The sequence below is a fragment of the Brachionichthys hirsutus genome, chromosome 17 (genome assembly GCF_040956055.1).
Source record: "Brachionichthys hirsutus isolate HB-005 chromosome 17, CSIRO-AGI_Bhir_v1, whole genome shotgun sequence".
NCBI lineage: Eukaryota > Metazoa > Chordata > Actinopteri > Lophiiformes > Brachionichthyidae > Brachionichthys > Brachionichthys hirsutus.
Genome location: NC_090913.1, coordinates 11,198,021 through 11,210,732, shown reverse-complemented (window position 1 = coordinate 11,210,732; position 12,712 = coordinate 11,198,021). Strand labels below are relative to the sequence as shown.

At 48.3% G+C, this 12,712-nt stretch overlaps 1 protein-coding gene across 1 annotated transcript; it reads left to right on the top strand.

Moving 5' to 3' along the window:
- Positions 1 to 307: 307 nt before the first annotated feature.
- Positions 308 to 11,321, top strand: gna12a (guanine nucleotide binding protein (G protein) alpha 12a). The gene is made up of 6 exons (XM_068750973.1): positions 308 to 649; positions 3,196 to 3,411; positions 8,276 to 8,326; positions 8,424 to 8,624; positions 8,801 to 9,007; positions 9,393 to 11,321. Exons 1-6 carry the CDS (start codon positions 350 to 352, stop codon positions 9,552 to 9,554), a joined length of 1,137 nt encoding a protein of 378 aa, XP_068607074.1. The 5' UTR covers positions 308 to 349; the 3' UTR covers positions 9,555 to 11,321.
- Positions 11,322 to 12,712: the final 1,391 nt, after the last annotated feature.

Genomic DNA, 12,712 nt, shown 5'->3' with positions numbered 1-12,712 from the left:
TCCGGACCGGCTGACGGTCCGTGCGCTGCCCCGGACTTTGTCTCCGGATGGACGGGCCGAGTCTTTGGCCTCTACTCGCTGACCAGACGGACGAACTCTTTTCATCTCCGGGTCTTTGTTCCCTCTCCACCCGCACTGATTTCTGGTGATGGCGCGGTCGAACCAAGATGGACTCGGTGGAAGACGAGACAACGGATTTGCTCTTTCCATCCAAATGTAGATTTGACTTGAACTTATTCTGGATCCGCTGGATGTAAAACTTTGGCCGGACATTCCCAACCCTGAGGTCTCTCATCCTATAATGAACATTTCCCCTCTGAAGTTCCGCTGAACTTTTCCCTCCCACGACATGTCCGGAGTGGTCCGCACCCTGAGCCGCTGCCTGCTCCCGGCCGAGGCCAGCCGGGACCCGGGCAGCGGCAAGGAGAGGAGCCGGGAGCGGGAGGCGCGGCGCAGGAGCCGCGAGATCGACGCGATGCTCGCCCGGGAGAGGAGGGCGGTGCGCCGGCTGGTGAAGATCCTCCTGCTCGGGGCCGGGGAGAGCGGAAAGTCCACATTCCTCAAGCAGATGCGCATCATTAACGGGCAGGAGTTTGATAAAAGGGCGCTTCTGGATTTCCGGGACACCATATATGAGAATATACTGAAGGTAAGATGAATTATATCATGAAATATGTGCCATTAGCTCGCTTTTGTGATGTGGAATTGAGTTTTAGGCTTTTATTGGGTCTCCATCACTCAAGGAAAGGTCAAGGTTTCATCACAAATTAAACGCGTGGGGCCTCCAGACCAACTTCACAGCCCCGAGGAGTCCAAAGGTTAAACGGACGGATTTATAATCTGTTGGCATCGGACGTAAATGAGTCTGTATAAAAGTTTAAACAAATAAATAAACATCCAAACATGTTAAAGCCTGTGTGACAAACCTGGGAATAATAATCCACCACAAACAGGCCAGAGAAAGAAAACGGCTGTTCGCTGCTCTTCTTAATTTCTTGTGGCTGGAAGTTGAATATATTTCGAGTTTATGTAAAATATTTACAAATAAAATAACCGTTGGTTCATCAAGAAGACAAGAAGCTGCAGAAATGCTGCCCTGACGTTGACACACACCGAACACACAGAGAGGTTTGATGACATAGTACATATTTTTATCCTTGTGTGTGTGTGTGTGTGTGTGTGTGTGTGCGTGTGTGTGTGTGTGTGCGTGTGTCCGGCCCCTTTGTTTGCCATCATGGCTGTCCTCCTTCACAAGCTAACAATACCAGACTATTCCTGAGGGATGAGCACATCCACCCTGAGTGCCACTCGGCCCAGACGAGGACGATAAGCTGTTCTTCTGCAGGGAGGGGGCAGCAGTAACCGACCCCCCCACACACACACACAATACTAGCATACACTGACAGCGTCCCCCACACACACACACACACACACACCACTCACCCTCCTGAGCAACACACAACGCGTGAAATGTAGGAGGTCACAGGAGAGGCAAACATTTCAAGAAATCACATGATTGGAAGGAAGTGTGTGTGTGTGTGTGTGTGTGTGTGTGTGTGCGCGCGTGCGCACAGATATCATTCCAGCAGCCTGAGGTAGACGTTATTGTTTTTAATCGACAACCCTCGAATGAATCATGTTTGAAGAGAAGCAGCAAATCAATGATAGATATATTATTTTGATTGTTTCCCTGACTGAAAGCTTTTAATGCAAAATTAATCAGGAGAAGATTGTGTGTCAAGCGGGACGTTACCTGAGCAGGTGTGTCTGTGTTTCGATGGAGGGACCCGCCAGGTGCAGAGAGCTCCATCTGAGAGGCTGTGGGGGTGGGAGGAAGGCGGGACAATGAGAACGGAGGTGGCGTTCAGGTGCGGTCAGTAATTATACCTCAGGCGGGTTATGCTGAAAGTTCTGGTCGGATTGACGATTAGTCCAATAGTTTCCAGGCATGTGTTGCCATAGTAACTGAGCTTAAACTACGCTGAACTTGATTTATGGAATCAAATAAAAATGAGTCAGGCTAAGCCGTGTTTGATAAGCATTTATGGAACATGTGGGCGGGATGAAGACGAACCGTCTGGCTCCTTCCAGACGAAGGTGGACAACCAGGCCGACCCAGCCAGCAGGCAAACAGGAAGAGAGCCAGACCGGAGCGGGGGGGGGGGGGGGGATTACGCTGCAAACACACAGACCGGTAGATTGATAAGGTTCAGGTTTTACAGACAACGGCGAGTCGAAGCTCGCTCACGGCGAGGCGAGTCGCCGCTGGATTATGAGTTCATGTGCGCCTTGATTCATTCCCACTGCTGAAAGAAAAACATCAATTCTGCCAAAAAAAAAGAAGCGTGAGCATCACATGCACATAGCTTATGCTCACTTTAATCGCCTCCTGCCTGTTGCACGCTCGTATATTTTAAGAGGGGAACCTCTCTGAGATTTCTAACAGACTCTTTATTGCTTCGGGGCTTTCAGAGGACTTTCCTCGTCTTCACCCAGACGAGGTTAAAACCGGCTGGCAGCCGTTCGCGCTGCGCTCCCGTAAAGTCCAATAAATGCAACATTAAGCCGCACAATTAAACCAGACCAGACTTCATAGTTGAAGGAGCGTTTACACAAGCTCACAAGCCTTAACCCGACGTGACACTCGGATCGCTTTGCAGCTCGGCTGTTGTTTCAGTCAATAAATCAGGCAAACTACCTCAGTCCTGAAGCAGACTTTAAACTTTAATATGCTTTAAAACATTAGAGTGGGTTTTAAAAAAAGCTTTAAAAAATAAAAGAGAAGGAGCAGATGATACAGATCAAAAAAAACAAAAATGGAATTAAAAGCTTGGATGGTACCGAGCAGCATTTATATCTGGTGCCTCCAGACTTCTGGAAGGATCGGCAGCAAATTGTTCTCACTGATAGAACCCGGTAAGATCCATTCATATAGAAACGAACGAAAACATAAAAAAAATATGCCTGTCTTGTAATGTTACAGAAAATAATCCTGGATTTGCCCCGTCATCCAAAATTATATGAGACCTGGCGTGACCTCCTTGGAGGTTGGAGGAAAGTGATAAAAGCTTAAAATCACAAATAACAACGCGTGGACGGTGGCACCGGCGTGAAGCCGGCGTTAGGAAAAGCAGCTGTTGCACTACTTAATCCCACACCCTGGCTTGTGTTTGCACCGGCTGTGTGATCCTGCAGGGCACGCGCGTACTGGTGGACGCCCGGGACAAGCTCGGCATCGGCTGGCAGAGCTGCGAGAACGAGAAGCAGGGCATGCTGGTGATGTCGTGGGAGGGACGCGCGGGCTCTGGCGTCGAGCCGGGCGAGTTTCAGCTGTACGTGATGGCGCTGAGCGCGCTGTGGGCGGACGCCGGCATACAGGGGGCCTACAGCCGACGCTCCGAGTTCCAGCTGGTGAGTAGGTCGACCATAAACGATGGCGTTCAGCGTAATGACAGCCTTCAACCGTTTAAAGGGTTCTCTCCAAAAGCCATAAATTATGAACCGCTGACCTTTGCTACCTGTCCTTCGATCTGCATGTTTCTTGTTGAGCTGTTGAAATGAGAAACGATGCAAAAAAAAGTTTTTAAGGCAACCGGAAGAAAGAAAGTGTGAAACAGATGGAAAGACTTCATTTTAAAGTCGTTGCGTTGTTTTGAGGGCCTTTCACGTGTTTTTTTCCGTGCACCACATCTCCTCTGAAGCAGGTTTCTGCATCGTGCAACTGATTTAATGCAGCCGGAGTCGCAAAGCTAATAATAACCAAAAAAAGCCACAACTCCAGAGGAAGTCGCCGGATAATGTCGGCGTGTTTTCTCTGCAGTCAGGAGCCGCAGTGAAGGAGAACCGCCTGTTTTTGTCGTGTTTCCGCGGCGCTCACCTCTCTGGTTTTTGGGAACCTTTCCAAAGACAGAATTATTTTGTCTTGACAAAATGAATTTGTTAAAGTGGATCCCTGTGGAGTTTCATCTGTGTTACAAAGCACCCTCTGTATGAAGATCACATTGAAGAGATGAAAAGAAAAGTCAGCGGGCTGCCGGGGCAGAGCAGAGCAGCGCCGGTGATATTTCCAGCATTCGACTGATGTAATTGTCGACTCCACGCCTGAGTCCTGCTCTGTTTTGAGGGGCAGATGCACGGCGTGAACTCCGGTACCTGCTTGCTGTGAACCTGGACGCTGAGCTTGACCTTTTGGATCTCTGGAGGAACCCAGAACATTTGTCCGAAGCCCGTCTGGAGGAGAAGCTTATTGATCCTGCTGCTGGCACATCCTCTGCAGACAATACAATAAATATTTTCATCATTAATGCCGTCCCTCCATCGGTCAGAGAGATGGCTTTTTACGTCCATGCTTGGACCAAGCGATGAGCAGCGGTTCCTGCTCCTCAGTGAAATATGTCTGGATGCGCTCACACTGGGAAGTGGCAGCAGCAGCAAAAGGAGTGTGCTGTTTGAGTAGCGATCGATGCAGCAGATCAGGAATGTGAGATGACAGCGGTTTAATTCATGGTCCGCCCAAAACACACCCAGATTATGGACCCACCCTGACTTTAAGTTCAGACTTCAGAATGACTTTTATTCGCCCCAAATGCCGGGGTGCGGCAAATGAATTGATTTTTATTTATTGGAGCTTTATTGGAGCTTAAATGAGAGCGGCGTGGCTGAAGATCCGCTTGGCCCTAGGGGTGACTCTATAAGTGTCTATAAATACGCTGAGAAGGACCAGACAGACTGTTATGACACTTGATGCTCTCAGTCGGCCTTACTAGCGCCGCTAGCGTTAGCTGCAACAGCTAGTTCACTGCAGGCACAGGATGCAGTTCTACTCTGTTCAGGGCTGAAGGTTTGACCTTTCACCTCGTTGCACATCTATCAGTGGCAAAACACTCTGGAGCCGGGAGCAGAAGCCACTTCCTCCTCCCTTAACTGTACGTGTGCAGGACGGCACACAGCTAAGGGCCAGACTGCCTCGTCTTATCTGAAGTCGTAGCGTGATAAAGCTAGCACAGCATGGCACGGCACGGCTGCACAGGCTTAAACACGCACGCGTGCGCGGACACACAACGGGATGTGTAGGAAAACCCAGAGGAGCGGACATGAGCTTGAGAAAGACGCAGCTAGCATCGTAGCTAGCAGTAGCTGCTTCCTGTTTTTACCTCTCTTTGGGTTCGAGGAGAATCAGATTGATGAATGGAGAATTTTGGGGTGTTGATTTGCTTTAAACAGTACTTCATGTTATTTCATTTTTAATTTGAAAACTAGGACGACAAAAGAAACCAGCGCCTTCTCAGCCAAGCGAGAATCAGAAAGGTCAGCACCATGCTGGTGAACACAGGAAGTTACATCATGGTTTCCGCTCCACAGTTACACTTTTAGTACCTCATCAGTTTTTTTTGAAACCTCAGCAGAGGTGATACCAAAAATAGCAGGTACAGCGGAACCTCGGTTTTCCTTTACCCGATGGTCGTAACAATAAATGAAACATTCGTAGACTTTTCTGAGGATTTTTAGTCTCTCATGTAAGGCTGGGAAACCAAACAATTAAGACGTGGGTCAAACCAGTGGGTTTCAGAGTCAGCGTCCTTGAGGGGGTTCCAGTGGCTGCCCGGCCAAACACTCCCTCATTTATTCTCATTATAACAAACTGTTTATGAACATTTTGGTCAAGGGTTAGTATGTTCTCTTTAATAAAACATCTAAAAGCCAAATGCGTTTCAAATCCGGGACTTATTGTCACTAAATTGGGTCCATTTTTGTCGATTTAGGGATCTTTTGTGTCTAACGAGCCAAAGCATCTTCATTTTTGTGGAAGGTCAAAAAAATATATAGAATACCACCAGCATTATCCTTTCAAAGTAAGACTAACCAAAATGCGCACCGTAGAGTAATTGTGCCGAGTTAGATGTGCTCCGCCTCCCCCCTCCGCCCCCCGTTTCTCTCCACACTCAGAGGTTTTCCAGGATACCGCAGTCAGCTTTTCCCAGGCACCGCTGGAGCCGGGCCACAGGCTGACAGGAATAGGAGGAAAAGGAGTGGAAAGACAAAATGAACAGGGGATGACGGGGAGACGAGAAGCCGGAGATAGCGGGATGAAAACAAACCCGCAGCACATGGAAGGATGTCGTTTACTTGCTAGGCTCCTCTGTGTTCCCACCACACCCAGATAAGACGCGGCCTGACGGAGGATACAAACACCAAAAACACGCCCGTGTCTCACGCTGCGACGGTAAACCGGGACTCTTGTCTTCTGTGGCGCAGACATCCTGCAGAAGAAGGAGGTCGGTTAACTTTATGGGGAACTTTGAAGCCCAGGAAGATGAAAAGAGGCCATAAATGTTTAAACGCAGAGGCACGATATGTACGACTTTCCCGTCGCTAAAATCGGCTAATCGAAGCAGCCGAATGGGAATATCAGAAGTTACGTGTTGTAACTTGAATGTTTTTTTATGACTTGCTTAAAAGGAAAACTATTTAATTCCAATATTCATTTATTATTTTCAGAAAATGTTATATTAAATAAACAAGCAGGAATTTAAATCAATAAGAGAAACCAAGATGAATGGCAAAATCAATCAATGGCTGGCTGCTTGTATCTGATAAATATACTTCAGTGTCGAGCTAATTTTGTGACACTGAATTAATAATCAAAATATAATAAACAGATTACTGATAAGATTTATTAGATTTAATACCCTTGATCGGGACAAAAGCAGCACACGCTGTTAACACACACACACACACACACACACACCAAAATGTGAGCTTATTCAGGTGTAAAGCCTCTAATCTGCCTAAACACACCATGAATGGAGAAATTCCTTCAGCCTTACTCACACACACACACACACACACACGCGCACACATACACACACACAGGTTTTACAACAGTATGGAGGTGGGAGCGACTCCAACTCATCCTTTTTGGGATAAAATGGATATGTTCTCATTCCATGCTGCCCCCGTGCATCAATGAACAGGCGACTCATCTCTGATGGTCGTCTGTGGAAATAATCGCTGTGTGTGTGTGTGTGTGCGTATCTCAGTCTCTGGGAATTCCCCTCTCCCTGCCTTTCCCTGACTATCTCCGCCCCCTCTTGTTCATACCCAGCTGAACCAATCAGAATCCCAGGCTTTGTGTGTCTATGGCTGTGACACTGTAGGTCGTCGGCGGGGTCACGGGGTCGCGTTTCCTGGTTATTGCTCAACGTGTCGAGGCAGACAGAGATGGATTTAACATCTACGTGGAGATTTAGCGAGTCTGATTGGAAGCTGAAATCGTCTCTTTAAATCCAAGTTGAAACAAACTTCAAACGAAGATTTAATGTAGCCAGACACGAGTGTGTGTGTGTTTTGAGACTGCTGAAATGACTCCTTCTGGGTTGCGTTGGACTGGCTTCTAATCCCTCCCTCCATGTCTCTCCACACCGTTTTTCACGCACACAGCTGTTTCCTGTTGAGTGTGTGTGTGTGTGTGTGTGTGAGCGAGAGAGAGAGAGAGATTAACTTTTATGCTTAGTCATGCTTTTCGTTCTATGGCGTGTGTTTCATAAGTTCCATCGGACCAGTCGCACACTCCGTGGGTCGGTCTCCTGTGTTGATTGCGCAGATAATCGACTGCTGTATGAATCGATGGGAACAGTCATCCAGGCTGTATGGAACGCAAGGCAAGCCCCCCCCCCCCAACCTGCTCACACCCAGAAGAGATGCGTAGGCTGCAGGGACTGGGGATCAATAATTTACAGGAGCAATAAGACAAAGAATGATTCAAATGACTCATGAATACAGGAAAGAATGAAAAGTTACTGATGAGCTTTAAGGGTAATTATGCCATTTCCAGTTTGACACAGACGCCCCACCGTTAATGGAAAAACCCAATTAGTGCCGACGTAGCCGGACCAGAACCGATCAGAACAGAACAGCAGCAGGATGAGGAAAATGAGCCTGAAAACGTACAAAACAAAAAGTACACACTTCAGTTTTCACTGTGAGGTTCCACCACAGTTCTACAGTGTTGTATATTCCACCAAATATGGTTCCGGTCGGGTCAGATAGTTCTGGATGTAGACGACGACCCGGATTGCCTCCAAAATCTCAAAGAAAAGTAATAACTTTTCCTGCTAACAGACAAAGCAAACCGATGGATGTAAATCTGGTACCGAAAGTAAACATTGTGGTTCTGCTAGAACACGTGACATAACAGAGTGATCCAGATAGAGATCTTTGATCTGATCGTTTTAACGTAGCAGAGTGACTCAGCTGCCGTTTGTCTCCGTTGCAGAGCGAGTCGGTGAAATACTTCCTGGATAACTTGGATCGAATTGGCCGACTGGTGAGACACGGCGAAGAGGAAAATAAAGCGCACTCTTTTCATTGTTTTGCCCATTTCAAGAAAACATCTAAGGGCCCCCCCCCCCTCTTTCTTCCAGAACTATATTCCAAGCAAGCAGGACATTTTGTTGGCGAGAAAGGCGACCAAAGGCATCGTCGAGCACGACTTCGTCATCAAGAAGATCCCCTTCAAGATGGTGGATGTTGGAGGGCAGAGGTCGCAGAGGCAGAAGTGGTTCCAGTGTTTCGACGGCATCACGTCGATCCTCTTCATGGTTTCTTCATCGGAGTACGATCAGGTAGCGTTCGGTCAGACAGTATCTCCATTCTCAAACGGCGACTCATTCCCGTCTTCGTGGGTTCCCTGCCGAGACTCGTGACTGCGGTCAAGTCACACGACTAATCCTGAATCCTGAATCCTGAATCGTCTTAGAGAGCCAAAGGATAATCGTGCGCTTGTTTTGTGCGACTCCAGGTCTTGATGGAGGATCGAAGGACGAACCGTCTGGTGGAGAGTATGAATATCTTTGAAACCATCGTCAACAACAAGCTCTTCTTCAACGTGTCCATCATCCTCTTCCTCAACAAGACGGACCTGCTGGTGGAAAAGATCTGCACGGTGGACATCCGCAAGAACTTTCCCGAGTTCAGAGGAGACCCTCGCAGGCTGGAGGACGTTCAGGTATACGCGCGTTAACGCGGGTGTTTGGATCTAGCGCCGGTTGCCATGGCGACTTTGAAGCAAACGACGATTCGGACGTCACGTCGTCGTGACATCTGTACCAAACAAAGATGAGCTTAATCTTTCGAGAGCAGTGAGACGACCGGAGCGGTGTCCGATGAAGGGACTTGGTTTTTACTTACGACGATCAATTTATTCGTTTATTGGAATGGAAAGACTCTGGATTTGAGGATTTATTGCTGCTTTTAATCGTCTTTGTGTTTGACCCCGTCACTGCAGCGATTCTTTGAGCCATACGTTTGTCCTTCCGGGTTTTATTTACTCTCCAACGCCGATTGATGAAACGGAGTTTAAGAAATGAGATTCCTTCCTCTGCTCCTTCCAGGCGTTCCTGGTGCAGTCGTTCAGCCGGAAGAGGAGGAACCGGGGGAAGCCGCTGTTTCACCACTTCACCACCGCGATAGACACGGAAAATATCCGTTTTGTCTTCCACGCCGTCAAGGACACCATCCTGCAGGAGAACCTCAAAGATATTATGCTGCAGTGACCTTCCTGCCGCAGCGACGCCCTCCGAATACGAGCTGTGAAACCTTGAATCCGGGCTTTCCAGGGACGCTACATCCCACGGGTTCATATAATCCCTGACCCGTGGAGCAGCCGGTTGACCCCGGACGTGGCTCTAACCGAGCCGGACTGAACTGAACCTGCGGCGCCGTGACGTCTCTCAACCCGCTGGCTTTCGGCAGCGCCTGTTGAAACCCCCCCCCCGCGAGGATATCCCTGCATTTAAACCTGTATAAATGTGTGTGTGTGCTGGAACGGATAGCCGCTCCCTCGTTCCTGTAGCTCTCCAGTATTTTAGAAAATAAACTAAAATAGAAGAAAGCGTCACGCACACGACGCGAGCACGAAAAATGTCTGTTTCTCTCCGTAAAAGAGTAAAAGCAACCTCGTCACTGATCCGCAAAGAAAGATGAGCGATCAGAACTCGATAGCATCTTGTCCTAATGTGTGCAGGGGGGGGGGGGGGGGGGTTGGGTCACATGCTGCCTTACATGTAAAGGTTACACAAGTGTTTCCGAGGAAGGAGATGAATCTCACCCGGGCTTTTCTTCTCCTCCTGCTCCCTCCATCATGCAGGAGATAAGAAGTCTCATCCCTCTCTTCCCTCTTCTTTGGCACAATCGGCAGATTGTTCGTCTCCTTCCTCTCCGGCTGAAACATAGACGATCTAATTAGAGACTTTCTTCTTAGTTCATACTAGCAGCTCCTGGTTCATCGCGGTTTCCTCGCAATAGATTTAACCTGTGGCATAATTCAAGTGTCCTTTCCAAAAGAGAAACGGGTGTCCAGTCACACAGTGTTCCCCTTCCTTTGTGTGGAAAACGACATGATTTAGCCGTACATTTCCTCGTCCCTCTATTGCCTTTGGCCTTGGGGTCAGTAGCAGTCGGTGCAGGAGGTCCGTCGAGACATTAAACTCAAGACTGCACCGAAAACGAGCCGGAATAAAGCAAAGCGCGGGGGAGGACTTCCAACGCCGCAGCAATGGTCTGACTGATCGATTCATCAAGCTACAGAAAATGAACCGGTTTGATTTAATCGATTGCCGCTGGGCAAATACTTGTGAAAGGGGTCGCCGGTCGTCGCTGGACTCCGCCGAACCTTTCAGAGCTTTTCGGTTTGTGTTTTTGTGCATTTTGGAACGGGGCGGTCGGACACAGCTGTGGCGCCCCTCCCAGTCCAAACGGCCTCAGTGGGAATGAGGCTAACGCTATCGCCTGATGATCCTGCGTTAGACACGCTGTGCATGTTCAGACGTCCTTTGTATAGACGCCCATTGTATTTGACTGGCACTGTGTGTAACCTTAAATACAAACACTCGTCTGTCTGACAGCGCCGTTGCTGCAACATTAACTAACCTAACTTTTCCCACTTGTGTTTGTTTGTTTGTTGTTTTTTGTCATTGCACTGGATGTGTCTGAGAGAAAGAAAGAAAAAACAACCAGAGAGGAAATAAAATAAATAAACAGACTGCAGACTTGAGAAGTGGAGTGGGAGGGAGGCAGAGGATGAAAAGAGGGAGGTCTTGTGCGTTTGTTTTGTTGTTTCCGTGTGCCCTGTACTCTGTGGTGAAATACACTGCCATTTGCTGACATGCTGGGTTTTGATTTTTACTTTCTCAGTGTGTGTGTGTGTGTGGCGATGAAAAGAGGTTAAGACCCTCAAAGCTGGAAAGTGGGTGGGAAAAAAAGGATGGAATTGATAGATGTGCCAGGAGGAGAGAAAATAAAAGGGGACACGTTTCTCATTATATCCTGCGGCGGTTTTTGTGATCACATCGAGAAGCCTCGTTCGTGCACGGCCGTCGATGAGTGTCGTCGTGCTATGTAGAGCCTGCAGGATGAACGCCGGCTTTTATTTCACGCACTGTGATATGAAGCGCATCAGCTGGGGCTAACGGGCCGCTGGGCAGGAGAGCAAAGAGGAGCTCTGACACGCAACAGGCTGCAAGACGGAGGGAGGCGGTCCAGAAAAAAACTCCAGCCAAGTTTCAGGACGTGGTCGACGTATGTTTATTTACACGGGAGTGAGCAGAAAGTAATTTAAGGTCCGAGCGCATAGATATAGGGCACAAACGCAGGAGATATTTATGACCAAAGAATACAGAAACGTCCCTACGACCGAGCGGGACAAGACTGGGGGGGGAGGGACAGACAAAGGGAGGAAGAGGGAATACAAAAAAAAGTAAGAGGATAGAGGGAGGAGGGGAGGGAGGGGGTCATGTTTCCTCTGTTGAGTCCACTTCCTGTCTCGTTCCAAAAATGGTGAGACTGTAAGAACGGCAGCCCATCGCCTGATTCAGCCTCCCTCCCCTCTCCCATGCGCGTGCACGCACACGCACGCACACACACACACACACACACAAGCAGCCTTCTTGCAGTATCAGCCCTACAAAGGAGATGAGAGGGAAATGCATGGGGCAGAAAAATACCCCCCCCCCCCCCAGCGGTCTGAAACATGAGGAAACCTTGGTTTACAGAGGAGGAGACGCAGGACATTTTGTCCTCGTGTTGCACCGCGTGTGCATGTTTGTGTAACCCTGTGCTCGCTTCAGGGTGTGGGATTACACAAACAAATCCAATTTATTGATCCTCCTGCAAAAACAAGCGAACACTTTAACATAACAGCAACAAGATTTTTTTCCCAATGAAGCATAAATATACATAATAAAATTTGCTTTGGCGGAACGTACAGTAAGTAAGAGAACTAGTGAATATTAGAGAGCTGAAGGAAATGAACTCTTCAACAGCCAGCTGATCAGTCTATCAAGGTAAGTGCCATCACGTGTGTGTGTGTGTGTGTGTGTGTGTGTGTGTGTGAAGTTTGTCTCATGACTCTGGTTAAGCTGATGTTTCCCTTCGGTTATTTGTATTGGACCTACGGCTGACCTGTTATATTTAATAATGAGCCGAGTACTCCCTCGTTTACTGCCCCCCTACTCACACGCGCGCACACACACACACACACACACAACTCACTGAGTCATCAGTGAAAGATAAACAAGTAGTGGCTCCTTAGCTGATTATTTGTTCATGACACATCAATGGACTCCGGCCGTCTTCTGTTTAAGAAGACAGCCGAGTGAATTGGGGGGGGGGGGCGCGTCTAAGGGAAGATGTGTGATGATTGACAAACACATGC